Consider the following 26,636-nt stretch of genomic DNA (forward strand, 5'->3'; position numbering starts at 1 on the left):
AGAAAGAGTAGAGGGGCAGGGTGAGAGAGAGAGAGAGAGAGACAGAGCAGAGGGGCAGGGTGAGAGAGAGAGAGAGCAGAGGGGCAGGGTGAGAGAGAGAGAGAGTAGAGGGGCATGTGAGACAGCAGCCACGCCTCCTTCAGGCCTACAGAACAACAGGTCCGTGTCTGGGTCCCGGCCTGGACAGCTAGCCTGCCCTGCATACCAGTGTGGAATGACACCCACACACACAATGGAATGAACAAGAGCCTGACTTACTGGGGTTATGTTAAGTAGCTGATACAGCTGCAGGAGGGAAGGAGTGTCGGACATCCTCTAGGAGTGGGGTGTTTGTTTAACTACACCCACTCTGTGATGAGAGAGGGAAAGACAAGGGGGGAGAGAAGGGGGAGAGGGAGAGAGAAGGGGAGAGAGGGAGAGAAAGATAGAGAAGGGGAGAGAGAGAGAGAAAGAGAGAAGGGGAGAGAGAGAGTTTAGAGTGGACAGCAATCAGCTTTTTCAATGGCCTCACTAAGTGATTCACTAACTTAGTTTTTGTGTAGTATTTCGTTCCCCATTGATGAAAGGAGAAATGTATTGTAGCAGATTAAAATGGCCTCATGATATCAGTGGGGAAGTAATGGCAAAATATCCCCAGTAATATAAGTGGTACATATCTGAGTCTGTGTGTCTGTGTGTCTGTGTGTCTGTGTGCCTGTGTGTCTGTGAGTCTGTGTGCCTGTGTGCCTGTGTGTCTGTGTGCCTGTCTGTCTGTGTGCCTGTGTGTCTGTGTGCCTGTGTGTCTGTGTGCCTGTCTGTCTGTGTGCCTGTGTGTCTGTGTGTCTGTGTGCCTGTGTGCCTGTGTGCCTGTGTGTCTGTGTGCCTGTGTGCCTGTGTGTCTGTGAGTCTGTGTGCCTGTGTGCCTGTGTGTCTGTGTGCCTGTGTGCCTGTGTGCCTGTGTGCCTGTCTGTCTGTGTGCCTGTGTGTCTGTGAGTCTGTGTGTCTGTGTGTCTGTGTGCCTGTGTGTCTGTGTGCCTGTCTGTCTGTGTGTCTGTGGGGGAAAGTGGATTGCAGTCTGTTGCGTCAGATCAGATGTCAACCTGCCATTGGATGAAGTAGGACCTGACCCACATGAATAATGGGAAATTATCATCTCTCTCTCTGTGTGTGTGTGTGTGGGTGGGTGGGTGGGTGGGTGGGTGGGTGGGTGTATGTGTATGTGTATGTGTGTGTGTGTGTGTGTGTGTGTGTGTGTGTGTGTGTGTGTGTGTATAGGAACACACGCGTGTGGGTGCAGACACCTCTCAGGACATCCAGCTCTTCGGGATTGGTATCCAGTCAGAACACTGTGTGTTGGAGATCAGCCCAGATGGGGGGGAGGTCACCCTCACCCCTATAGAGAATGCCAGGTGAGCTAATACACACACACACATACACAGACACACACACACACACACAGTATGCGCTCACACCTATAGAGAATGCCAGGTGAGCTAATACGCACACAGTATGCACACACTCAGTACGCACACACACAGTACACACACAGTACACACACACAAATACACAGTACACACACACACACACACACACACATGGATGAGTGAACTGGACCTGACTGGAGTTTCTCATGACCTCATAGCTGAGGTATTTCTGATCTCAACCTCCTGCTTTGATATCAAACATCCTCCCTCCCTCCCCCCTCCCTCCCTCCCTCCCTCCTTGCCTGCCTGCCTCCCCTCTCTCCCTCCCTCCCTCCCTCCCTCCGTCCCTCCCTCCCTCCCTCCTTGCCTGCCTGCCTGCCTCCCCTCTCTCCCTCCCTGCCTCTCCCTCCCTCCCTCCTTGCCTGCCTGCCTCCCCTCTCTCCCTCCCTGCCTCTCCCTCCCTCCCTCCTTGCCTGCCTCCCACCCTCTCTCCCTCCCTGCCTCTCCCTCCCTCTCCCCCACCACCCGTCCCAGTAAAGGCTATCTGTGAAATATGTGGATATCTCATTGATAGTCTTTACTGTTGTTGGGTGATATGAGGATATCTCATTGATAGTCTTTACTGTTGTTGGGTGATATGAGGATATCTCATTGATAGTCTTTACTGTTGTTGGGTGATATGAGGATATCTCATTGATAGTCTTTACTGTTGTTGGGTGATATGAGGATATCTCATTGATAGTCTTTACTGTTGTTGGGTGATATGAGGATATCTTATTGATAGTCTTTACTGTTGTTGGGTGATATGAGGATATCTCATTGATAGTCTTTACTGTTGGTGGGTGATATGAGGATATCTCATTGATAGTCTTTACTGTTGGTGGGTGATATGAGGATATCTCATTGATAGTCTTTACTGTTGTTGGGTGATATGAGGATATCTCATTGATAGTCTTTACTGTTGGTGGGTGATATGAGGATATCTCATTGATAGTCTTTACTGTTGTTGGGTGATATGAGGATATCTCATTGATAGTCTTTACTGTTTTTGGGTGATATGAGGATATCTTATTGATAGTCTTTACTGTTGTTGGGTGATATGAGGATATCTCATTGATAGTCTTTACTGTTGGTGGGTGATATGAGGATATCTCATTGATAGTCTTTACTGTTGTTCGGGGATATTTGATGTGTTGTATTACTTTCTGTGTGGAAGAGGAGGTACAGCAGGATGGGATGTCTACTCTCCCACAACACACCTCAATATGACGTCATCAGACTGTATTGCTCTGCTCCAACAGAACCTGTGTGAATGGAACCATGACTGAGTCCTTGGTCCACCTGTGGCATGGAGACCGGATATTATGGGGCAACAACCACTTCTTCAGGTGAGGAGTTTCTCTACAGAACATGAACATCTACTGGACAAAGTTAACTTTCCAGAAATCCTAGTTGTAAATATTCCCAAAAACAGCAGGAAATCCAGAACCTTCCAATCAGGATTTCTGGAAAACCTGAGAATTTGAGGAATGTTGCTGGAATTGTTACATCCTTTAGCTGCCAGGTAGTGTAGAAGCAGGAAGTGAGTTTACATCCTCTATGGTGTAGAAGCAGGAAGTGAGTTTACATCCTGTATGGTGTAGAAGCAGGAACTGAGTGTATATCCTATATGGTGTAGAAGCAGGAACTGAGTGTACATCCTGTATGGTGTAGAAGCAGGAAGTGAGTGTACATCCTGTGTGTTGTAGAAGCAGGAACTGAGTATATATCCTGTATGGTGTAGAAGCAGGAACTGAGTGTACATCCTGTGTGTTGTAGAAGCAGGAACTGAGTATATATCCTGTATGGTGTAGAAGCAGGAAGTGAGTATATATCCTGTATGGTGTAGAAGCAGGAACTGAGTGTACATCCTGTGTGTTGTAGAAGCAGGAACTGAGTGTACATCCTGTGTGTTGTAGAAGCAGGAAGTGAGTGTACATCCTGTGTGTTGTAGAAGCAGGAAGTGAGTGTACATCCTGTGTGCTGTAGAAGCAGGAAGTGAGTGTACATCCTGTGTGTTGTAGAAGCAGGAAGTGAGTGTACATCCTGTGTGTTGTAGAAGCAGGAACTGAGTGTACATCCTGTGTGCTGTAGAAGCAGGAAGTGAGTGTACATCCTGTGTGGTGTAAAAGCAGGAACTGAGTGTAGATCCTGTGTGTTGTAGAAGCAGGAAGTGAGTGTACATCCTGTGTGTTGTAGGAGCAGGAAGTGAGTGTACAGCCTGTGTGTTGTAGAAGCAGGAAGTGAGTGTACATCCTGTGTGGTGTAGAAGCAGGAAGTGAGTGTACATCCTGTGTGTTGTAGGAGCAGGAAGTGAGTGTACAGCCTGTGTGTTGTAGAAGCAGGAAGTGAGTGTACATCCTGTGTGGTGTAGAAGCCGGAAGTGAGTGTACATCCTGTGTGTTGTAGAAGCAGGAAGTGAGTGTACAGCCTCTATGGTGTAGAAGCAGGAAGTGAGTGTACATCCTGTGTTTTGTAGAAGCGGGAAGTGAGTGTACATCCTGTGTGGTGTAGAAGCAGGAAGTGAGAGTACATCCTGTGTGTTGTAGAAGCAGGAAGTGAGTGTACATCCTGTGTGCTGTAGAAGCAGGAAGTGAGTGTACATCCTGTGTGTTGTAGAAGCAGGAAGTGAGTGTACATCCTGTGTGCTGTAGAAGCAGGAAGTGAGTGTACATCCTGTGTGCTGTAGAAGCAGGAAGTGAGTGTACATCCTGTGTGCTGTAGAAGCAGGAAGTGAGTGTACATCCTGTGTGTTGTAGAAGCAGGAAGTGAGTGTACATCCTGTGTGGTGTAGAAGCAGGAAGTGAGTGTACATCCTGTGTGCTGTAGAAGCAGGAAGTGAGTGTACATCCTGTGTGTTGTAGAAGCAGGAAGTGAGTGTACATCCTGTGTGTTGTAGAAGCAGGAAGTGAGTGTACATCCTGTGTGCTGTAGAAGCAGGAAGTGAGTGTACATCCTGTGTGCTGTAGAAGCAGGAAGTGAGTGTACATCCTGTGTGTTGTAGAAGCAGGAAGTGAGTGTACATCCTGTGTGCTGTAGAAGCAGGAAGTGAGTGTACATCCTGTGTGCTGTAGAAGCAGGAAGTGAGTGTACATCCTGTGTGTTGTAGAAGCAGGAAGTGAGTGTACATCCTGTGTGGTGTAGAAGCAGGAAGTGAGTGTACATCCTGTGTGTTGTAGAAGCAGGAAGTGAGTGTACATCCTGTGTGTTGTAGAAGCAGGAAGTGAGTGTATATCCTGTATGCTGTAGAAGCAGGAAGTGAGTGTACATCCTGTGTGTTGTAGAAGCAGGAAGTGAGTGTACATCCTGTGTGTTGTAGGATAAACCTGCCTGGGCGGAAGCGGCGTGAGCGTCTGAAGGAGCTGGAGAGGGAACGTGCGTCCCCCAGGGAGAGCTATGTAGAGGTAGACGTAGAGACAGCCAGCGAGGCCTCCTCAGAACAGGACTACAGCTATGAGTTCGCCCAGACAGAGGTCATGATGAAGACCCTGGGAAACAACGGTATGTATGATAACTTCTGGAACGCCCAAATTACAATCACTTTGCTAAACTAGGTTTTTCAGAAATCCCATTTGAAAGATTCACGGATTTCCTGCTTATTCCCTCCTGATTCCGGTAATCTTCCAACCGGGATTTCTAGAAAACGCAGGATTTTTGGGGAAGTACCTCGAATTTTGCAACACTGTATTGAACGATATACAGTGATGCGTTTGCACTGTAGGTATGAACTGCCTCAGTCCCTGAAAGCGCTCTGTGGCCTGTCCTCCTCAACCCCGACAACAGAAGTTTAATTCAGAGCCACTTGACCTGCGATGGAGGACACTAGTCCCCCTCAAGGGGAGCTGAGGGGGAAACAGCTGTCCTCTCTTTCCCTGTGATGCAACCGTTATGTCACACACAAGCTGTCTTTTGTGTGTGTGTGTGTGTGTGTGTGTGTGTGTGTGTGTGTGTGTGTGTGTGTGTGTGTGTGTGTGTGTGTGTGTGTGTGTGTGTGTGTGTGTGTGTGTCATGCCCCTGTCCTGTTCACATGAGGTGGGATGACCTGCAGCCTTGCATCTGCTGTGTGGGAGAGGCTGCCATCCCACCTATTACACACTAGAGGTCGACCGATTATGATTTTTCAACGCCGATACCGATTATTGGAGGACCAGAAAAGCCGATACCAATTAATCGGCCGTTTTTTTTTTCATGTATTTGTAATAATGACAATTACAACAATACTGAATGAACACTTATTTTAACTTAATATAATACATCAATAACGTCAATTTAGCCTCAAAGAAATAATGAAACAATTTGGTTTAAATAATGCAAAAACAAAGTTTTGGAGAAGAAAGTAAAAGTGCAATATGTGCCATGTAAAAAAGCTAACGTTTAAGTTCCTTGCTCAGAACATGAGAACATATGAAAGCTGGTGGTTCCTTTTAACATGAGTTATTCCCAGGTAAGAACAACAGTATGGTATCTCTCCTATAGATCCCATGCAGAACGTGGTCCAGGTGCTAGAGAAGCAGTATGTTTTAACAGTATGGAATCTCTCCTATAGATCCCATGCAGAACGTGGTCCAGGTGTTAGAGAAGCAGTATGTTTTAACAGTATGGAATCTCTCCTATAGATCCCATGCAGAACGTGGTCCAGGTGTTAGAGAAGCAGTATGTTTTAACAGTATGGAATCTCTCCTATAGATCCCATGCAGAACGTGGTCCAGGTGCTAGAGAAGCAGTATGTTTTAACAGTATGGTATATCTCCTATAGATCCCATGCAGAACGTGGTCCAGGTGTTAGAGAAGCAGTATGTTTTAACAGTATGGTATCTCCTATAGATCCCATGCAGAACGTGGTCCAGGTGCTAGAGAAGCAGTACCTGGAGGAGAAACGCACGGCGCTGGAGGAACAGAGGATGATGTACGAGAGAGAGCTGGAGTCACTACGGCAACAGCTGTCTCCTGAGAGGACCAATCAGCACCAGCGATCCAGCAGCGACCGCCTCACCTTCCCCACACACACACCATCACACCACAGCAAGATACGCCCCTGGACTGAGGAGAGGTGAAGGGAATACACACACACACACACACACACACACACACACACACACACACACACACACACACACACACACACACACACACACACACACACAGACACATGCTACGGCTTTGGATGCAGGAGCAATGAAGTTGTAATCAACCTGTTTGGATCACAGTCACAGGTGTGAATGGTCTCTCTGTATGTCCTCTGTGTGTGTGTCAGGGACGAGCTGTTTCGTCAGAGTCTGTCCAGGCTGAGGGAGCAGGTTGTCAAGGCCAACACCCTGGTGAGAGAGGCCAACTTCCTGGCCAAGGAGATGAACAAACTGACTGACTACCAGGTCACCCTACAGATCCCTGCAGCTAACCTCAGCGCCAACCGCAAGGTGATCAACCTCTGCATACACTTCTAATACACACACACACACACACACGCGCACACGCACACGCGCACACACACGCGCACACACGCACGCGCACACACACGCACGCACACACACGCACACGCACACGCACACACACACACGCACACACACACACACACAGGCGCACACACACACACACAGGCGCACACACACACACACGCACACACGCGCACACACACGCACGCACACACACACACACACACGTCATCAGTGATGTGTCATGTTTTGTCATCTACATACGGTACAACGAGAAAAAAGCTCAAGGAACGGTCTGATTTTGTATCATTAATATGATAAACACAAAAATACTGTCATTTGTAGAACTTTGTTCAGTACATTACATCACCGTGAGAGTCAGTGTGTCTTGGTTCAGCGTGGAGCCATAGTGAGTGAACCAGCCATCCAGGTCAGGTGGAAAGGGAAGGGGACACAGGTGTGGACCATCGAGAAGCTGGAGAACAAACTAGTGGACATGAGAGACCACTACAGAGACTGGAAGGAGGGAGCTGAGGACACGGTGAGAGGAAGGGGATCATGTTCCGAGGGGAGACACTGCTAGGAGTGATTGTGGGAGGGAAAAGTATTCTTTGTCAGTGATGAAGATGATAATTGGATGATGGGTGAAGTTTTCAGGTGTGTGTTTGTATCATGTTTCCCTGATCAGCATACCAAGCTGATCAACCACAAGCAGCACAGTGAGTCCTTCTATGAAGCTCAGGAGAACCACAACCTGATAGGAGTGGCCAACGTCTTTCTGGAGTGTCTTTTCCACGATATCAGACTACAGTACGCTGTTCCTATCATCAGCCAGCAGGGGGAGGTGAGAGAACAACACACACACACACCTACACAACGGAATGTATACACACACACACACACCTACACAACGGAATGTATACACACACACACACACCTACACAACGGAATGTATACACACACACACACACCTACACAACGGAATGTATACACACACACCACAGGAGGTTGGTGGCACCTTAATTGGGGAGGACTGGCTTGTGGTAATGGCTGGAGTGGAATCAGTGGAATATTATCAAATACATCAATCACATGGTTTCCATTTGATTCATTCCGGCCATTATTATGAGCCGTCCTCCCTTCAACAGCCTCCTGTGACACACACACTCAGAGGAATGCACACACACACACACGCACACATCTCATTTAAGGAGGGTTAGTAATGATTAACGATGGTAGTGATACAGTGGGGTTGTGCTGTTATCAACTTCATGGTAGTACTTCAGGTCCTTCTGGGCGGCAGGTAGCATAGCGCCGGGTTTCCCAAACTGGGTCCTGGGGCCCCCACTGGGTACACGTTCTGGTTTTTGCCCTAGCACTACACATCTGATTCTAATAATCATAGTCGGATGATGAGTTGGTTATTTGAATCAGCTGTGTAGCGCCGGAGGGCAGGACTGAGTTTGGGAAACCCTGGCTTAATGGTTAAGAGCGTTGGGCAAGTAACCGAATGGTCGCTGGTTCTAATCCCCGAGCTGACTAGGTGAAAAATCTGTCAATGTGTTGTTGAGCAAGACACTCAACCGTAATTGCTCCTGTAAGTCTCTCTGGATAAGAGTGTCTGCTAAGTTACTAAAGAAATGAAATTGCTTCTTCTCAATGTCTAACCACATGCTTCTACCAGGATATTGAAATGGCTTCTGGGGAACTCTTTGTACTTGGCGTTAATCTGTCTGTACTCTGCATCTGTACTGAGGTGTGTTGATGTGCTGGGTCTGTACCCCGTGCTCTGTCTGTACTCTGCACCTGTTTAGGTCTGTACTGAGGTGTGTTGATGTGCTGGGTCTGTACCCCCTGGTGTGTGACAGGTAGCCGGCAGGCTCCACGTAGAGCTGATGCGTGTCAGCGGGGCGGTGCCGGAGCGGCTGGAGGGGGGAGATGACTCGTCAGAGAACTCCAGTGAGAGCAGCATCTACGATGTGATGGACAGTCAGGGAGAGATGGTCCACATGGCCAGGAAACTCACCTGCAGGGTACGTCTCATACACTACTACTGTCTGTCTGGGTCCTGGAGGGTTGCTGCCATCACTGTCCTAGTGCCGTCTCCTGCCATTGTGCCTTTGAGCAAGGCACGTAACCCCCTGACTGCTCAACGGGCGTCATAGTAGAACTGTCCTCTGTTCTATCTCCTCAGTATATAGAACTGTCCTCTGTTCTATCTCCTCAGTATATATAACTGTCCTCTGTTCTATCTCCTCAGTATATATAACTGTCCTCTGTTCTATCTCCTCAGTATATAGAACTGTCCTCTGTTCTAACTCCTCAGTATATATAACTCCTCAGTATATATAACTCCTCAGTATATATAACTCCTCAGTATATAGAACTCTTCAGTATATATAACTCCTCAGTATATATAACTCCTCAGTATATATAACTGTCTCTGTTCTATCTCTAACTCTTCAGTATATAGAACTCTTCAGTATATATAACTCCTCAGTATATATAACTATTCAGTATATATAACTGTTCAGTATATAGAACTCTTCAGTATATATAACTCTTCAGTATATAGAACTCTTCAGTATATATAACTATTCAGTATATAGAACTCCTCAGTATATAGAACTCCTCAGTATATATAACTATTCAGTATATATAACTGTTCAGTATATAGAACTCTTCAGTATATATAACTCTTCAGTATATATAACTCCTCAGTATATGTAACTGTTCAGTATATATAACTCCTCAGTATATAGAACTCCTCAGTATATATAACTCCTCAGTATATATAACTCCTCAGTATATATAACTGTTCAGTATATAGAACTGTTCAGTATATAGAACTCTTCAGTATATATAACTCTTCAGTATATAGAACTCTTCAGTATATATAACTATTCAGTATATAGAACTCTTCAGTATATATAACTCCTCAGTATATATAACTATTCAGTATATATAACTGTTCAGTATATAGAACTCTTCAGTATATATAACTCTTCAGTATATATAACTCCTCAGTATATGTAACTGTTCAGTATATATAACTCCTCAGTATATAGAACTCCTCAGTATATATAACTCCTCAGTATATAGAACTCCTCAGTATATATAACTCCTCAGTATATATAACTCCTCAGTATATATAACTGTTCAGTATATATAACTCTTCAGTATATATAACTCCTCAGTATATATAACTATTCAGTATATATAACTCCTCAGTATATATAGCTGCTCAGTATGTGTCTGTGTCTTTCGGAGGATGTGGAATAAACAGCAGAACAGTGGATCTGTGTAGATTGGACAATAACGCCATCTTCTTCATGGTTATTTTCTACTACAGGTGCGTATCAGGGAGGCCACGGGGCTGCCTCTCAACCTGTCCAACTTCGTCTTCTGCCAGTACACCTTCTGGGAGGGGGCAGAGCCTACGGTGGCCCCGCCCATGGTCAGCCCAGACACGCCCACCACGCCCCGCTCCCCCGACGCCCAGTTCACCGTCCGCTTCGACCACTGCAAGGTAGGGAACATAGGGTTACAACATTATGGTGACTTTCCTAAAATTCCCAGGTTTTACGGAAATCCCGATTGGAGGAATCTAGATTTCCTCCTGATTACTTCCTGATGTCGGGACTCTTCAACTGGGATTTTTGGAAAAACCAATGAATTTTGGAAAAGTTATTTCACATCATCCTCTGCTGGCTGACACTGACGCTGAGGATTCTGGTTAGAATATGTCTGCATCCCAAATGGCACTCTGTTCCCTATCCAGTTGACTACTTTAGACCAGTGCCCATGTCACCATTATTCTCATGTTTCTGCTCATCGTTGATGTTTCATATAGTATCTCTCTGTGTTTAGGAGTATGTGATCTGCTCATCGTTGATGTTTGATATAGTATATCTCTGTGTTTAGGAGTATGTGATCTGCTCATCGTTGATGTTTGATATAGTATCTCTCTGTGTTTAGGAGTATGTGATCTGCTCATCGTTGATGTTTGATATAGTATCTCTCTGTGTTTAGGAGTATGTGATCTGCTCATCGTTGATGTTTGATATAGTATCTCTCTGTGTTTAGGAGTATGTAGTCTGCTCATCGTTGATGTTTGATATAGTATATCTCTGTGTTTAGGAGTATGTGATCTGCTCATCGTTGATGTTTCATATAGTATCTCTCTGTGTTTAGGCGTATGTGATCTGCTCATCGTTAATGTTTGATATACACTGCTCAAAAAAATAAAGGGAACACTTAAACAACACAATGTAACTCCATGTCAATCACACTTCTATGAAATCAAACTGTCCACTTAGGAAGCAACACTGATTGACAATAAATTTCACATGCTGTTGTGCAAATGGAATAGACAAAAGGTGGAAATTATAGGCAATTAGCAAGACACCCCCAAAAAAGGAGTGATTCTGCAGGTGGTGACCACAGACCACTTCTCAGTTCCTATGCTTCCTGGCTGATGTTTTGGTCACTTTTGAATGCTGGCGGTGCTCTCACTCTAGTGGTAGCATGAGACGGAGTCTACAACCCACACAAGTGGCTCAGGTAGTGCAGTTCATCCAGGATGGCACATCAATGCGAGCTGTGGCAAAAAGGTTTGCTGTGTCTGTCAGCGTAGTGTCCAGAGCATGGAGGCGCAACCAGGAGACAGGTCAGTACATCAGGAGACGTGGAGGAGGCCGTAGGAGGGCAACAACCCAGCAGCAGGACCGCTACCTCCGCCTTTGTGCAAGGAGGTGCACTGCCAGCACCCTGCAAAATGACCTCCAGCAGGCCACAAATGTGCATGTGTCAGCAAGGGGTCTGAGGATCTCATCTCGGTACCTAATGGCAGTCAGGCTACCTCTGGCGAGCACATGGAGGGCTGTGCGGCCCCACACAGAAATGCCACCCCACACCATGACTGACCCACCGCCAAACCGGTCATGCTGGAGGATGTTGCAGGCAGCAGAACGTTCTCCACGGCGTCTCCAGACTCTGTCACGTCTGTCACATGTGCTCATGTGCTCAGTGTGAACCTGCTTTCATCTGTGAAGAGCACAGGGCGCCAGTGGCGAATTTGCCAATCTTGGTGTTCTCTGGCAAATGCCAAACGTCCTGCACGGTGCTGGGCTGTAAGCACAACCCCCACCTGTGGACGTCGGGCCCTCATACCATCCTCATGGAGTCTGTTTCTGACCGTTTGAGCAGACACATACACATTTGTGGCCTGCTGGAGGTCATTTTGCAGGGCGCTGGCAGTGCACCTCCTGGCACAAAGGCGGAGATAGCGGTCCTGCTGCTGGGTTGTTGCCCTCCTACGGTCTCCTCCACGTCTCCTGATGTACTGGCCTGTCTCCTGGTTGCGCCTCCATGCTCTGGACACTACGCTGACAGACACAGCAAACCTTTTTGCCACAGCTCGCATTGATGTGCCATCCTGGATGAACTGCACTACCTGAGCCACTTGTGTGGGTTGTAGACTCCGTCTCATGCTACCACTAGAGTGAGAGCACCGCCAGCATTCAAAGTGACCAAAACATCAGCCAGGAAGCATAGGAACTGAGAAGTTGTCTGTGGTCACCACCTGCAGAATCACTCCTTTTTTGGGGGTGTCTTGCTAATTGCCTATAATTTCCACCTTTTGTCTATTCCATTTGCACAACAGCATGTGAAATTTATTGTCAATCAGTGTTGCTTCCTAATTGGACAGTTTGATTTCACAGAAGTGTGATTGACTTGGAGTTACATTGTGTTGTTTAAGTGTTCCCTTTATTTTTTTGAGCAGTGTAGTATCTCTCTGTGTTTAGGAGTATGTGATCTGCTCATCGTTGATGTTTGATATAGTATCTCTCTGTGTTTAGGAGTATGTGATCTGCTCATCGTTGATGTTTCATATAGTATCTCTCTGTGTTTAGGAGTATGTGATCTGCTCATCGTTGATGTTTCATATAGTATCTCTCTGTGTTTAGAAGTATGTGATCTGCTCATCGTTGATGTTTCATATAGTATCTCTCTGTGTTTAGGAGTATGTGATCTGCTCATCGTTGATGTTTCATATAGTATCTCTCTGTGTTTAGGAGTATGTGATCTGCTCATCGTTGATGTTTCATATAGTATCTCTCTGTGTTTAGGAGTATGTGATCTGCTCATCGTTGATGTTTCATATAGTATCTCTCTGTGTTTAGGAGTATGTGATCTGCTCATCGTTGATGTTTGATATAGTATATCTCTGTGTTTAGGAGCATGTGATCTGCTCATCGTTGATGTTTGATATAGTATCTCTCTGTGTTTAGGCGTATGTGATCTGCTCATCGTTGATGTTTGATATAGTATCTCTCTGTGTTTAGGAGTATGTGATCTGCTCATCGTTGATGTTTCATATAGTATCTCTCTGTGTTTAGGAGTATGTGATCTGCTCATCGTTGATGTTTCATATAGTATCTCTCTGTGTTTAGGAGTATGTGATCTGCTCATCGTTGATGTTTCATATAGTATCTCTCTGTGTTTAGGAGTATGTGATCTGCTCATCGTTGATGTTTCATATAGTATCTCTCTGTGTTTAGGAGTATGTGATCTGCTCATCGTTGATGTTTGATATAGTATCTCTGTGTTTAGGAGTATGTGATCTGCTCATCGTTGATGTTTGATATAGTATCTCTCTGTGTTTAGGAGTATGTGATCTGCTCATCGTTGATGTTTGATATAGTATCTCTCTGTGTTTAGGAGTATGTGATCTGCTCATCGTTGATGTTTCATATAGTATCTCTCTGTGTTTAGGAGTATGTGATCTGCTCATCGTTGATGTTTCATATAGTATCTCTCTGTGTTTAGGGGTATGTGATCTGCTCATCGTTGATGTTTGATATAGTATCTCTCTGTGTTTAGGAGTATGTGATCTGCTCATCGTTGATGTTTAATATAGTATCTCTCTGTGTTTAGGAGTATGTGATCTGCTCATCGTTGATGTTTAATATAGTATCTCTCTGTGTTTAGGAGTATGTGATCTGCTCATCGTTGATGTTTAATATAGTATCTCTCTGTGTTTAGGAGTATGTGGTCTGCTCATCGTTGATGTTTAATATAGTATCTCTCTGTGTTTAGGAGTATGTGATCTGCTCATCGTTGATGTTTGATATAGTATCTCTCTGTGTTTAGGAGTATGTGATCTGCTCATCGTTGATGTTTCATATAGTATCTCTCTGTGTTTAGGAGTATGTGATCTGCTCATCGTTGATGTTTGATATAGTATCTCTCTGTGTTTAGGAGTATGTGATCTGCTCATCGTTGATGTTTGATATAGTATCTCTCTGTGTTTAGGAGTATGTGGTCTGCTCATCGTTGATGTTTAATATAGTATCTCTCTGTGTTTAGGAGTATGTGATCTGCTCATCGTTGATGTTTCATATAGTATCTCTCTGTGTTTAGGAGTATGTGATCTGCTCATCGTTGATGTTTGATATAGTATCTCTCTGTGTTTAGGAGTATGTGATCTGCTCATCGTTGATGTTTAATATAGTATCTCTCTGTGTTTAGGAGTATGTGATCTGCTCATCGTTGATGTTTGATATAGTATCTCTCTGTGTTTAGGAGTATGTGATCTGCTCATCGTTGATGTTTAATATAGTATCTCTCTGTGTTTAGGAGTATGTGATCTGCTCATCGTTGATGTTTGATATAGTATCTCTCTGTGTTTAGGAGTATGTGATCTGCTCATCGTTGATGTTTAATATAGTATCTCTCTGTGTTTAGGAGTATGTGGTCTGCTCATCGTTGATGTTTAATATAGTATCTCTCTGTGTTTAGGAGTATGTGATCTGCTCATCGTTGATGTTTCATATAGTATCTCTCTGTGTTTAGGAGTATGTGATCTGCTCATCGTTGATGTTTGATATAGTATATCTCTGTGTTTAGGAGTATGTAGTCTGCTCATCGTTGATTTTTGATATAGTATCTCTCTGTGTTTAGGAGTATGTGATCTGCTCATCGTTGATGTTTCATATAGTATCTCTCTGTGTTTAGGAGTATGTGATCTGCTCATCGTTGATGTTTGATATAGTATCTCTCTGTGTTTAGGAGTATGTGGTCCATGTGACAGAGGAGTTTTTAGAGTTCATCGCAGACGGGGCGCTGGCCATTGAGGTGTGGGGTCACCGCTGTGCCGGGAACGGGCGCTCTCTCTGGGAGCTGGACGCTCTGCTGGCCAAGACACGCACACTACGAGACAGGTACACACACACACGTGTATAATCTCAAGGATACATAAAGGCATGCACCACACACACACTCACTCGTCACTTGCTTGTTGTGTGTAAGTAAGGGCCTGTAAGTAAGCATTTGACGTTAAGGTCTACACCTGCTGTATTCAGCGCATGTGACAAATAAATGTGTGACAAATAAGTCCCATGTGATTTGTCCCTGCAGGTGGAGTGAGGTGTCTCGTCGTATTGAGCTGTGGGTTTCTATCCAGGAGCTGAATGAGCAGGGGGACTACTCTGATGTAGAGATGCAGCCTGGGAAGGACATCGGTACTGGAGGAGTGTTCCAGCTCAGACAGGTAACAGGACAGGGACGGATATCAGACTGGAGGAGTGTTCCAGCTCAGACAGGTAACAGGACAGGGAAGGACATCAGACTGGAGGAGTGTTCCAGCTCAGACAGGTAACAGGACAGGGACGGACATCAGACTGGAGGAGTGTTCCAGCTCAGACAGGTAACAGGACAGGGAAGGATATCAGACTGGAGGAGTGTTCCAGCTCAGACAGGTAACAGGACAGGGAAGGACATCAGACTGGAGGAGTGTTCCAGCTCAGACAAGTAACAGGACAGGGAAGGACATCAGACTGGAGGAGTGTTCCAGCTCAGACAGGTAACAGGACAGGGAAGGATATCAGACTGGAGGAGTGTTCCAGCTCAGACAAGTAACAGGACAGAGAAGGACATCAGACTGGAGGAGTGTTCCAGCTCAGACAGGTAACAGGACAGGGACGGACATCAGACTGGAGGAGTGTTCCAGCTCAGACAGGTAACAGGACAGGGAAGGATATCAGACTGGAGGAGTGTTCCAGCTCAGACAAGTAACAGGACAGAGAAGGACATCAGACTGGAGGAGTGTTCCAGCTCAGACAGGTAACAGGACAGGGAAGGACATCAGACTGGAGGAGTGTTCCAGCTCAGACAGGTAACAGGACAGGGACGGACATCAGACTGGAGGAGTGTTCCAGCTCAGACAGGTAACAGGACAGGGAAGGATATCAGACTGGAGGAGTGTTCCAGCTCAGACAGGTAACAGGACAGGGACGGACATCAGACTGGAGGAGTGTTCCAGCAACATTTAAAGGGACATTTCACTCATAAAGTATAGTTTGTCAGATGTTTTCAGCCCTTGAAAGTAGAGTGATGTCAAGATGAAACCACGTCCCACGACATCGGTTGTGTAGATCCAGTTATATGCCTCATTGACTCAATCCCCAAATGAATGGAAAAGATGAGCGCCGTCTAATTTCCCGGTTTTCTTCCGTGTTTATCTTCATTGTAATTGGCCGTCTGTATGTTAAGCAGGTTATATGGATGGTGTGTGTGTTGTCAGGGTCACTCGCGCAGGCTGCAGGTGTGTGTGAAGCAGGTGCAGGACTCTGGGACTCTGCCTCTGCTGGTGGAGGCTGTTCTGTCTGTCTCTATCGGCTGTGTGTCAGCACGCTCCACCAAGCTACAGAGAGCACTGGACAGCTACCAGGTCAGTGTCACACACACACTATTACACACACACACACCACTACACAATCACATGTGCACACACACACACACCACTACACACAAACACACAGCATATTTCTATAATAAGTTTGTAAGAGATGTGTCAGTGTGGCAATGTTGTATATCATATTTGCTTCCTCTTTATAATATACAACTGTGGTGTTATATGTGTTGTATTGGTCAAGGAGACTCATGTGGTGGTGGTGATGGAGGTGGTGATGGAGGTGATGGGGGTGGTTATGGTAGTGGTAGTGATGGTGGTGGTGGTGGTAGTGATGGTGATGGTGGGGGTGGTGGTGATAGTGGTGGTGGTGATGATGGTGGTGGTAGTGATGGTGATGGTGGGGGTGGTGGTGATAGTGGTGGTGGTGATGATGGTGGTGGTAGTGATGGTGGTAGTGATGGTGGTGGTGGTGGTAGTGATGGTGGTGGTGGTGGTAGTGATGGTGGTAGTGGTAGTGGTGGTGGTGGTGATGGTGATGGTGGGGGTGGTGGTGATAGTGGTGGTGGTGATGATGGTGGTGGTAGTGATGGTGGTGGTGGTAGTGATGGTGGTGGTAGTGATGGGGGTAGTGGTGGTAGTGATGGGGTGATGGGGGTGGTAGTGGTAGAGGTGGTGGTGGTGGGTGATGGTGATGGTGATGGTAGAGGTGGTGGTGGTGGTGGTAGTGGTGGTGGTGGTAGTGGTGGTGGTGGTGGTGGTGGTGGTAGTGGTGGTGGTAGAGGTGGTGGTGGTGGTGGTAGTGATGGTGGTGGTGGTGGTGGTGGTGGTAGTGGTGGTGGTGGTGGTGGTGGTGGTAGTGGTGGTGGTAGAGGTGGTGGTGGTGGTGGTAGTGATGGTGGTGGTGGTGGTGGTGGTGGTAGTGGTGGTGGTGGTGGTGGTAGTGGTGGTGGTGGTGGTGGTAGTGGTGGTGGTGATGGTGGTGGTAGTGGTGGTGGTGGTGGTGGTGGTGGTGGTGGTGGTAGAGATGGTGGTGGTGATGGTGGTGGTAGTGGTGGTGGTGGTGGTAGTGGTGGTGGTGATGGTGGTGGTGGTGGTGGTAGTGGTGGTGGTGGTGATGGTGGTGGTAGTGGTGGTGGTGGTGGTAGTGGTGGTGGTGATGGTGGTGGTGGTGGTGGTAGTGGTGGTGGTGGTGGTGGTAGTGGTGGTGGTGGTGGTGGTAGTGATGGTGGTGGTGGTGGTGGTGATAGTGATGGTAGTGGTAGTGGTGGTGGTGGTGGTTGTGGTGGTAGTGATGGTGGTGGTGGTGGTAGTGATGGTGGTGGTAATGGTGGTGGTGGTGGTGGTGGTAGTGATGGTGGTGGTGGTGGTGATGGTGGTGGTGTGACTAGCTGTGGTGGTTCTGGTTCTGGGCCTACTGGCATGACTAAATCATGGGCTGCTGTAAATCTAATGAATGTTGCAGAATGTATGGGTTCATATTACTGTAACACACACAGAGACACACACACAAACAGAGACACACACACACACACCAGGCCCTGGGATGAGACTCTAGCACTAGACTACAGTTCTACTGCCTAATGGTGGACTGGAGATATCTACAGGATTACAATACTGTACTGTGTATCTGGACATGATGAAATCCTAGCAGTAATCAATCTCTGCATCCTGTAGTTTTCAGATGGAGGATTCTTAGGCTATCATGTCAAAGCTGTCTGGTGTAGGGAAAGAAAGGAGCCAATCATCAATTATTCCACTGGAGGGAGACATCTGTAGAATGACGGAACCACAGAAATATATTCATCTGCTGTGTAGAATGTAGAAAAGTCAACATATTTTTCTGTTGTGTATCAATCGAATCCATTGAGTGATCTGATTAGGCTGTCCTCTAGTTGAACTACAATTTTTCACCTTAAGTTGACTACAGCGTTTCCGCTGCAGCCATTTTAGCTGTGGCGCTGCGCCACACCAAAATTGTTGCTGCCACGCCCCCCAAAAAATATGTAACATAAAACAAATATGTCTGCCGAGGCGAACTTTGAAGATGCTAGAACATTCTACATTCACTTTTCCTCTTCAAGCAAAACAAGTCATGAATAGATTCTATGTACAGTTGAGGTTGGAAGTTTACATACACTTAGGTTGGAGTCATTAAAACTCGTTTTTCAACCACTCCACAAAGTTCTTGTTAACAAACTATAGTTTTGGCAAGTCGGTTAGGACATCTACTTTGTGCATGACACAAGTCATTTTCCCAACAATTGTTTACAGATGTTACGGCTGTCGCTCTCCTCATCCTCGGATGAGGTGAGGAGAGAAGGATCTTCGGACCAAAACGCAGCATTTGGGAAATAAGCCATCTTTATTATAAATACGACGGCAATACGAAACAAAACAAAACACTTTCAAAACATCAAAACAAGAAAAACGACGTTGACGAAACCTGAACATAAACTTACATAACTAAACATAAACTCACGTACAGGAAACAGACGACATCGAAACGAAACGAAACGAACAGCCAAACAGTCCCGTATGGAAAAATACATTTGACGACACAGGAGACAATCACCCACAAACAGACAGTGAGAATGCCCTACCTAAATATGACTCTTAATTAGAGGAACGCCAAACACCTGCCTCTAATTAAGAGCCATACCAGGTAACCCAAAACCAACACAGAAACAGAAAACATAGAATGCCCACCCAACCTCACGTCCTGACCAACTAACACACATAACAACTAACATAAATAGGTCAGGAACGTGACATTACCCCCCCCACAAGGTGCGAACTCCGGACGCACCAGCACAAAGTCTAGGGGAGGGTCTGGGTGGGCATCTAACCACGGTGGTGGCTCAGGCTCCGGGCGCGGTTCCCACCCCACCATAATCCATCCTAGCTTCCTCCCTCCAAGAATGTCCACCCTCTTTTTTCCCTCACAAAATCCTCTTAATAACATACCTAATAAGGACAACACCGGGACAGAGAGATAAATCAAGACAGAGGGATAGATAAGAATATAGAGGTAGATGAAGATAGAGAGGGAGATCAGGATAGAGGGGCAACTCCGGACTGAAAGGCAGCTCCGGACAGAGAGACAGCTCTGGACTGATGGGCAGTTCTGGGTATCTAGCCTTTTCAGGCTGAAGGGCAGCTCATGGCTGACTGACGAATCTCGACGCTCATGGCTGGCTGACGGCTCTCGACGCTCATGGCAGGCTGACGGCTCTCGACGCTCATGGCAGGCTGACGGCTCTCGACGCTCATGGCAGGCTGACGGCTCTCGACGCTCATGGCAGGCTGACGGCTCTCGACGCTCATGGCGCTCTGACGGCTCTGGCTGCTCATGGCGCTCTGACGGCTCTGGCTGCTCATGGCGCTCTGACGGCTCTGGCTGCTCATGGCGCTCTGACGGCTCTGGCTGCTCATGGCTCACTGGCGGCTCTGGCAGATCCTGTCTGGTTGGCGGCTCTGGCAGATCCTGTCTGGTTGGCGGCTCTGGCAGATCCTGTCTGGTTGGCGGCTCTGGCAGATCCTGTCTGGTTGGCGGCTCTGGCAGATCCTGTCTGGTTGGCGGCTCTGGCGGATCCTGTCTGGCTGACGGCTCTAGCGGCTCCTGTCTGGCTGACGGCTCTAGCGGCTCCTGTCTGGCTGACGGCTCTGTAGGCTCATGGCAGACGGGCGGCTTTGCAGGCTCATGGCAGACGGGCGGCTTTGCAGGCTCCTGGCAGACGGATGGCTCAGACGGCGCTGGGGAGACGGATGGCTCAGATGGCGCTGGGGAGACGGATGGCTCAGATGGCGCTGGGGAGACGGATGGCTCAGATGGCGCTGGGGAGACGGATGGCTCAGATGGCGCTGGGGAGACGGATGGCTCTGGCCGGATACGGTGCACTGTAGACCTGGTGCGTGGTGCCGGAACTGGAGGCACCGGGCTAAGGATAAGCACCTTCCTACTAGTGCGGGGAGCAGGGACAGGGCACACTGTATTCTCAAAGCCCACTCTATAACTGATGCGTGGTACCGGCACTGGTGACGCCGGGCTGAGGACAAGCACATCAGGATTAGTAGGGGGAGAAGATACAGGTTGTACAGGGCTCTGGAGACGCACTGGTAGCTTAGAGCGTGGGGCCGGAACTGGAGGCACCGGGCTAGATACACGCACTACAGGGAGAGTGCGTGGAGGAGGAACAGGGCTCAGGATACGCACTGGTAGCCTAGTGCGTAGTGTAGACACTGTAGGTACTAGGCTGGGGCGGGGAGGTGGTGCCGGAAATACCGGACCGTGGAGGCGTACTGGCTCTCTTGAGCATTGAGCCTGCCCGACCTTACCTGGTTGAATGCTCCCGGTTGCCCGACCAGTGCGGGGAGGTGGAATAACCCGCACCGGCCTATGTAGGCGAACCGGGGAAACCATGCGTAAGGCCGGTGCCATGTATGCCGGCCCGAGGAGACGCACTGGAGACCAGACGCGTTGAGCCGGCCTCATGACACCTGGCTCAATACTCAATCTAGCCCTACCAGTGCGGGGAGGTGGAATAACCCGCACTGGGCTATGCACTCGTACAGGAGACACCGTGCGCTCTACTGCGTAACACGGCGCCTGCCCGTACTCCCGCTCTCCACGGTAAGCCTGGGAAGTGGGCGCAGGTCTCCTACCTGCCCTTGGCCCACTACCTCTTAGCCCCCCCCCAAGAAATTTTTGGGAATTACTTACGGGCTTTTCGGGCTTCCGTGCCAGACGCGTTCCCTCATAGCTCCGGTTCCTCTCTCCGGTAGCCTCTGCACTCCCCAGTGCCTCCAGCTGCTCCCATGGCTTTTCGGGCTTCCAGCCACGTCTCCTAGCTGCCTCCTCAAACCAACGCTCCTGGGCTTTAGCTGCCTCCCTCTCTTCCTGAGAACGGCGATTTTCTCCTGCCTTAGCCCAGGGACCTTCTCCATTCATTATCTGCTCCCATGTCCAGAAATCCTTGTTTTTCTCCTGTCCCTTACTCCGTTTATTTTTCCCTTGCCGCTTGGTCTTAGCGTGGTGGGTGATTCTGTTACGGCTGTCGCTCTCCTCATCCTCGGATGAGGTGAGGAGAGAAGGATCTTCGGACCAAAACGCAGCATTTGGGAAATAAGCCATCTTTATTATAAATACGACGGCAATACGAAACAAAACAAAACACTTTCAAAACATCAAAACAAGAAAAACGACGTTGACGAAACCTGAACATAAACTTACATAACTAAACATAAACTCACGTACAGGAAACAGACGACATCGAAACGAAACGAAACGAACAGCCAAACAGTCCCGTATGGAAAAATACATTTGACGACACAGGAGACAATCACCCACAAACAGACACTGTGACAACGCCTACCTAAATATGACTCTTAATTAGAGGAACGCCAAACACCTGCCTCTAATTAAGAGCCATACCAGGTAACCCAAAACCAACACAGAAACAGAAAACATAGAATGCCCACCCAACCTCACGTCCTGACCAACTAACACACATAACAACTAACATAAATAGGTCAGGAACGTGACAACAGACTTATAATTCATTTATAATTCACTGTATCACAATACCAGTGGGTCAGAAGTTTACAATACAGTAAGTTGACTGTGCCTTTAAACAGCTTGGAAAATTCAAAAAAATTATGTCATGGCTTTAGAAGCTTCTGATAGGCTAATTGACATCATTTGAGTCAATTGGAGGTGTACCTGTGGATGTATTTCAAGGTCTACCTTCAAACTCAGTGCCTCTTTGCTTGACATCATGGGAAAATCAAAAGAAATCAGCCAAGACCTCAGAAAAAAAAATGTAGACCTCCACAGGTCTGGTTCATCCTTGGGAGCAATTTCCAAACGCCTGAAGGTACCACGTTCATCTGTACAAACAATAGTGCGCAAGTATAAACACCATCGGACCAGGCAGCCGTCATATCGCTCAGGAAGGAGACGCGTTCTGTCTCCTAGAGATGAACGTACTTTGGTGCGAAAAGTGCAAATTAATCCCAGAACAACAGAAAAAGACCTTGTGAAGATGCTGCAGGAAACAGGTGCAAAAGTATCTATATCCACAGTAAAACGAGTCCTATATCGACATAACCTGAAAGGCCGCTCAGCAAAGAAGAAGCCACTGCTCCAAAACCGCCCCAAAAAAAGCCAGACTACAGTTTGCAACTGCACATAGGGACAAAGATCATACTTTTTTGGAGAAATGTCCTCTGGTCTGATGAAACAAAAATAGACCTGTTTGGCCATAATGACCATCGTTATGTTTGGAAGAAAAAGGGGGAGGCTTGCAAGCCGAAGAACAACATCCCAACCGTGAAGCATGGGGGTGGTAGCATCATGTTGTGGGGGTGCTTTGCTGCAGGAGGGACTGGTGCACTTCACAAAATAGATGGCATCATGAGGCAGGAAAATTATGTCGATATATTGAAGCAACATCTCAAAACATCAGTCAGGAAGTTAAAGCTTGGTCGCAAATGGGTCTTCCAAATGGACAATGACCCCAAGCATACTTCCACACTTGTGGCAAAATGGCTTAAGGACAACAAAGTCAAGGTATTAGAGTGGCCATCACAAAGCCCTGACCTCAATTCTATAGACAATTTGTGGGCAGAACTGAAAAAGCGTGTGCGAGCAAGGAGGCCTACAAACCTGACTCTGTTACACCAGCTCTGTCAGGAGGAATGGGCCAAAATTCACCCAACTTATTGTGGGAAGCTTGTGGAAGGTTACCCGAAACGTTTGACCCAAGTTAAACAATTTAGTGGCAATGCTACCAAATACTAATGGTGTAAACTTCTGACCCACTGGGAATGTGATGAAGGAAATAAAAGCTGAAATAAATAATTCTCTCTACTATTATTCTTACATTTCACATTCTTAAAATAAAGTGGTGATCCTAACTGACCTAAGACAGGGAAATTTTACTTGGATTAAATATCAGGAATTGTGAAAACCTGAGTTTAAATGTATTTGGCTAAGGTGTATGTAAGCTTCCGACTTCAACTATACCTCGTCGGCTTGTTGTTGTGTGTTTACATTTACATTTAAGTCATTTAGCAGACGCTCTTATCCAGAGCGACTTACAAATTGTGTTCTATGTGAGAAAGAAATGAGTCTCGAAATGCATTGAAGTTACGAGTGCCATAGGGAGGGAAACATGCATACTAACAAGCAGTCAATGCACAACAATTATTTTAATCATGGGGAAAACAGTAGATTCATTGGCTTTTATTAAAGAGAGGAGGGTCCCAGCTTTCCATTCTTACTTTATTTATTTCTCAACTCCTAAACATGCGTCCACCCTGCCTCAAAATCATGTTTTGGGAGTGATTTTTTTTATTTAAATGAGACAGATTACACTTTTAGAGTAGTGGCAACCAGGGAAAATGGTGACTTAAAGTGGTTTCTGTGAGAAGTACAGGCAGGGGGTGCGTTACCCCGGGTGATGGTTTACCCCACGTTACCCTAACAGATAAGCCTACATTATATGGGACATCAAATGCCTCAATAGGATGCTATCTAGTTAAAAGATGACATCTGAGATCTAGCTGGTGATTAGACCAATAGGGGAAATGCAGATAGACAACCCCATTGCTTCAGCCTAGTTATTTATAGCCACCATGCTGCGTCAGTTAGGCTACAGGTGATCATGCCTATTGCTAACAGCATGCCTGATAGTATGGACTAGAGGTCGGACGATTATGAGTTTTCAACGCCGATACCGATTATTGGAGGACCAAAAAAAAGCCGATGCCGATTATTATATATATATATTTGTAATAATGACAATTACAACAATACTGAATGAACAATGAACACTTTTACTTTAACTTAATATAATACATCAATATAATCAATTTAGTCTCAAATAAATAATGAAACATGTTCAATTTGGTTTAAATAATGACGCTCTTGAAAAAGAGATTTTAAATCTCAATGAGCCCTTCCTGGTTAAATTAAGGTTAAATATGATTTTTTATTCATTCATTTTGGAGTACAATATCCTTTTAAAAAGTCAACAGAACTGAGCTTCTCAGTCATTCTACATACAAATGATCTGGGAGGTCATTTTTATGTAGCAGGACGGAGAAGCAGCCTTTTCCCCCACTGCTACACACTTTTCCAGAGGAAATAGAACCATGTGGTTAGTCAGCCAGTGACATCTCCAGTGCCACTGACCCTTACCCAGAGTTCTAGTGGATTTACATTGGACATTTTGGTCATTTAGCAGACGCTCTTATCCAGAGCGACTTGCAGACAGTGGAGAGGTGTGTAGGCTACTACTACTCCTGTCTGTCTGTCTGCCTGTCTGACTGAGTGTACTGTACTGTGCTGTATTCTGTCCTGCCAGAGGGAGGAGGAGGATGGAGATATGGATAGTTATCAGGTATACTGTAACTCCTCAGTCTGTTGCTGCTGCTGCTGCTGCTGCTACTGCTACTGCTGCTGCATGATGGACGATGCTGCCTCCTACTACAGCGAGGGTAGCAACATTCCCATAACTTAAAAAACTAAAATCCTAGGTTTTCCAGATTGAATAAACAGGAAATCCAGGCATCGTCCAACTGGGATTTCTGGAAAACCTTGGAATTGTTATAGATTTCCCAGAAAAGTTAAACCCTAACTACTGCCAATGATGACGAGGCATGGTGGATGGAAACCAGCTTCTGGTCATGTGCTTGCAGACTGTGGGCGTCACTAAGAAGGGTGCGCAGGGGGTGGGAAACAGGAGACAGGAGCCTAGAGGAGTAGGGGGTAGGAGACAGGAGGCTAGAGGAGTAGGAGACAGGAGGCTAGAGGAGTAGGGCGTAGGAGACAGGAGACTAGAGGAGTAGGGGGTAGGAGACTAGAGGAGTAGGGGGTAGGAGGCTAGAGGAGTAGGGGGTAGGAGACTAGAGGAGTAGTGGGTAGGAGACAGGAGGCTAGCGGAGTAGGGGGTAGGAGACAGGAGGCTAGCGGAGTATGAGACATGAGGCTAGAGGAGTAGGGGGTAGGAGACAGGAGGCTAGAGGAGTAGGGGGTAGGAGACAGGAGGCTAGAGGAGTAGGGGGTAGGAGACAGGAGGCTAGAGGAGTAGGGGGTGGGAGACAGGAGACTAGAGGGGTAGGAGACAGGAGGAGTAGGGGGTAGGAGACAGGAGACTAGAGGGGTAGGGGGTAGGAGACAGGAGACTAGAGGGGTAGGGGGTAGGAGGCTAGAGGAGTAGGAGACAGGAGACTAGAGGGGTAGGGGGTAGGAAACAGGAGACTAGAGGAGTAGGAGACAGGAGGCTAGAGGAGTAGGGGGTAGGAGACAGGAGGCTAGAGGTGTAGGGGGTAGGAGACAGGAGACTTGAGGAGTAGGGGGTGGGAGACAGGAGACTAGAGGGGTAGGAGACAGGAGACTAGAGGGGTAGGGGGGAGGAGACTAGAGGAGTAGGGGGTAGGAGACAGGAGGCTAGAGGAGTAGGAGACAGGAGACTAGAGGAGTAGGGGGTAGGAGACAGGAGACTAGAGGAGTAGGGGGTAGGAGACAGGAGACTAGAGGAGTAGGGGGTAGGAGACAGAAGACTAGAAGAGTAGGGTTAGGAGACAGGAGGCTAGAGGAGTAGGGGTTAGGAGACAGAAGACTAGAAGAGTAGGGTTAGGAGACAGGAGGCTAGAGGAGTAGGGGTAGGAGACAGGAGGCTAGAGGAGTAGGGGGTAGGAGACAGGAGACTAGAGGAGTAGGGGGTAGGAGACAGGAGACTAGAGGAGTAGGGGGTAGGAGACAGGAGACTAGAGGAGTAGGGGGTGGGAGACAGGAGACTAGAGGAGTAGGGGGTGGGAGACAGGAGACTAGATGGGTAGGGGGGAGTAGACTAGAGGGGTAGGGGGGAGGAGACAGGAGACTAGAGGGGTAGGAGACAGGAGGCTAGAGGAGTAGGGGGTAGTTTTCCCTAGTCAGGTCTAGTGGTCAGGACAAACTCCTGGTCCTAGGTCCGGCCTCACAGAGCAGAACATGATTGGATAATGTTGTGCACTTTTGGAGGAGATCTCTTGCCTCTAAGCACAATTTTGGACACGGATGGC

The 26,636-nt window shown here is 47.1% G+C and overlaps 1 protein-coding gene across 4 annotated transcripts in view; it reads left to right on the forward strand.

Moving 5' to 3' along the window:
- Positions 1-26,636, forward strand: part of LOC129837804 (kinesin-like protein KIF13A) — a 201,680-nt gene that overhangs the window by 139,732 nt on the left and 35,312 nt on the right. For 3 of the 4 annotated variants that reach the window (XM_055904246.1, XM_055904250.1, XM_055904249.1), the window contains exons 14-26: positions 1,255-1,388; positions 2,705-2,791; positions 4,762-4,943; positions 6,267-6,492; positions 6,697-6,859; positions 7,272-7,415; positions 7,563-7,718; positions 8,743-8,907; positions 10,227-10,403; positions 14,948-15,099; positions 15,296-15,428; positions 16,461-16,607; positions 24,938-24,973. In XM_055904246.1, coding sequence (XP_055760221.1) covers positions 1,255-1,388; positions 2,705-2,791; positions 4,762-4,943; positions 6,267-6,492; positions 6,697-6,859; positions 7,272-7,415; positions 7,563-7,718; positions 8,743-8,907; positions 10,227-10,403; positions 14,948-15,099; positions 15,296-15,428; positions 16,461-16,607; positions 24,938-24,973 — 1,902 coding nt within the window. The remainder of the gene's footprint in view (positions 1-1,254; positions 1,389-2,704; positions 2,792-4,761; positions 4,944-6,266; positions 6,493-6,696; positions 6,860-7,271; positions 7,416-7,562; positions 7,719-8,742; positions 8,908-10,226; positions 10,404-14,947; positions 15,100-15,295; positions 15,429-16,460; positions 16,608-24,937; positions 24,974-26,636) is intronic. The other variant, XM_055904248.1, reaches the window with a different exon arrangement.

Source organism: Salvelinus fontinalis, chromosome 38, assembly GCF_029448725.1.
Source record: "Salvelinus fontinalis isolate EN_2023a chromosome 38, ASM2944872v1, whole genome shotgun sequence".
NCBI classification, from domain to species: Eukaryota; Metazoa; Chordata; class Actinopteri; order Salmoniformes; family Salmonidae; genus Salvelinus; species Salvelinus fontinalis.